This window comes from Aplysia californica, unplaced genomic scaffold, assembly GCF_000002075.1.
Source record: "Aplysia californica isolate F4 #8 unplaced genomic scaffold, AplCal3.0 scaffold00024, whole genome shotgun sequence".
Lineage (NCBI taxonomy): Eukaryota > Metazoa > Mollusca > Gastropoda > Aplysiida > Aplysiidae > Aplysia > Aplysia californica.
Window position 1 is genome coordinate 165061 of NW_004797294.1, and position 2356 is coordinate 167416.

At 40.5% G+C, this 2356-nt stretch overlaps 1 protein-coding gene across 1 annotated transcript in view; it reads right to left on the reverse strand.

The window, feature by feature from the left end:
* Positions 1–1340: 1340 nt before the first annotated feature.
* LOC106013380 overlaps positions 1341–2356 on the reverse strand; it is a gene marked incomplete at its 3' end in the record, with an annotated part of 4530 nt that continues 3514 nt past the window's right edge. Inside the window, 1 exon segment of the mRNA XM_013088943.2 lies at positions 1341–1510. Within this exon segment, the coding sequence (XP_012944397.1) occupies positions 1341–1510 (170 nt within the window).

Sequence of the window (2356 nt, forward strand, 5' to 3'; positions counted from 1 at the left end):
CCGCTATTACCATCATTATGCATATTTAGTTTTTCCCTTTGTCAGGTGCGGGGCTGCTGTTCTCGAGAAAGAAGGGTCTATGTGTGGTTGGAAGTGGGGATGCAAAGGGGGGGGGGGGTAGAGCATTCTGTAGTCTTGTGGTTATACCGAAAGCACACGAACTATCTATCTATCTATCTATCTATCTATCTATCTATCTATCTATCTATCTATCTATCTATCTATCTATCTATCTATCTACGTATCTGCATGTCTGTCCGTCTACAGACCTATTTCACTTTACCTGATTGGACCTTCATTAACAATTCAGTTAAAGAAAAACCCCAAACTAAACGTGACTTTGAGAGAAAGATAAGTAAGCAAATGTACCTGGTTTCTCATTTCATTTGCAGTCTAAATTTTCCTTCAAAATTAGTCTATTTTTGTTCTATTTCAGTTTTTCCCTGAATCATTCTACATGGACATAAGATACGACACTATAAGATAACAGAAGATACGATAAGAAGATAAGATAAGATGATATAGTATTGTCCGAGTGGATGTCAGCATCTTTTTTCTCTCAAGAAAATTACGGCTGTTTCGAGTGGTCACAAGCCTTTTGCTCAATGTTAATAGCTTTCCCTGAAGCTATTTATTAGTCAAATTGTTTTGTTATTGTTAAATGGTTGTTTTCATCTTCCGATATCTTTCTCTTGCTGTCGCCAATGCTGTTTTAAATCTAATACAAACTGGACGTTTGGGTGATCGGCGGAGGCTACGATGTAGTTTGCTTCTTCTTCCTTATCAAACATCTATCATCTTTATATCTCACCTTTCCTTTTTTATGCGTCACTCTCTAGTGACATCTCTAATCTCCGGCACTTATTCGACTTATTTGTGTTGCAAGTGCCGTAAAACTCTTTAAAAAACGTAATATTTTTTAAACGCTTGACGTCAACTTGGTCATTTTGAGTCTCGTGGTCCTGCTACAGGGTACCCCTTTGTGAAAAAACTATTCTAGAAAGTGCTAGAAACAATTCGAAACCCACTCGGATTCGAAGGTGAAACGTTTATATTAGGTGAGGCATCGTGGTGAAATCAGGCGCTCGTCAAAATAATGAACTTTAAGAAACCGGTATTTCTCTGCCGGTTTGACAATTTATACATGTCGACTTATGTTCAAGATATGAGCATTTTTCACATAACGCTAGACAAATTAACAAACCTGAAAATGATACCAGTAACGCAACATGGCCAAACATTGACGAGCCCCTGATTTCACTACGATAATATGACTCTCTTAAAATCCAGCACCCTGACAGCTGTCTCACGACAACCTCTGCATGGAAGGAAAAACTTACCTCTTCATCCGGGGAATTCTTAAATTGTTGAAATGTGTCCCAAGTACAACCAAAGACTGTTCCTCTCGAAGAGTCCGTTTTCAAAAGGTCCAGACAGTCATACCTGATATTTTTGTCGGCACATCGTGTTACAAGCATTTCGTCCAACCATTGCATGACAAAGCTGACTGAGAACATAGAAATAAGTGTATGTCATTGTACATGTAGTACGGCTTTCTCTATCCCCCCCTCTCTCACTCCCTCTCTTTCTCTCTCTCTCTTTCTCTCTCTCTCCCTCTCTCTCTTTCTATCTCTCTCTCTCTTCCTTTCTCTCTCTTTCTCTCTCTCTCTTCTCTCTCTCTCTCTCTCTCTCTCTCTCTCTCTCTCTCTCTCTCTCTCTCTCTCTCTCTCTCTCTCTCTCTCTCTCTCTCTCCCTTCCTGTCTCTCTCCTTCTATGCCCCCCCTCTCTTTCTTTCTCTCTTCTCTCTCTTTTTTTTTTCCTCCTACAAGTTTAGTCACACGTCACAAGGCAACGTACGTTTTTAGTGGCATGTGTCTCCTTTAACGATCAGCAATGGCGTATGAATTGATTATTCTGGAGTATCATTATTTTCTCCAAGATACAAAATAAAAACACCCCCTACCATAGTATATTACCCTCTCTCTGGTGTGGTTTGCTTCTTCTTCCTTATCAAACATCTATCTCCCCCCCCCCCTGGAGCGGTGCTATTGACTGGAGTCTTTAGGCCATTCCTAAAGGGGGGGGGAGAGGGAGGGCATTAACACCTCGAGTTTTTATGCTCAGTTAAGTAGAATTGTAATTGTAAATGGGCTGATTGCTCAATGGCATGCTTATAACATTGCTTATCTGCAACAGGGAAATGTTGCCTTTTCTTTCCTAATTCTTGCTATCGTCATTTTGCTTCTATTCCTTTTTTATGCGTCACTCTCTAGTGATCCGCTATTTCCGCGGTGCCTTGATAGTCGAAGCAGATTTTGTGCTGTTGAAGCTAGAGAGGGTGAGCAGAGTAAGTCTG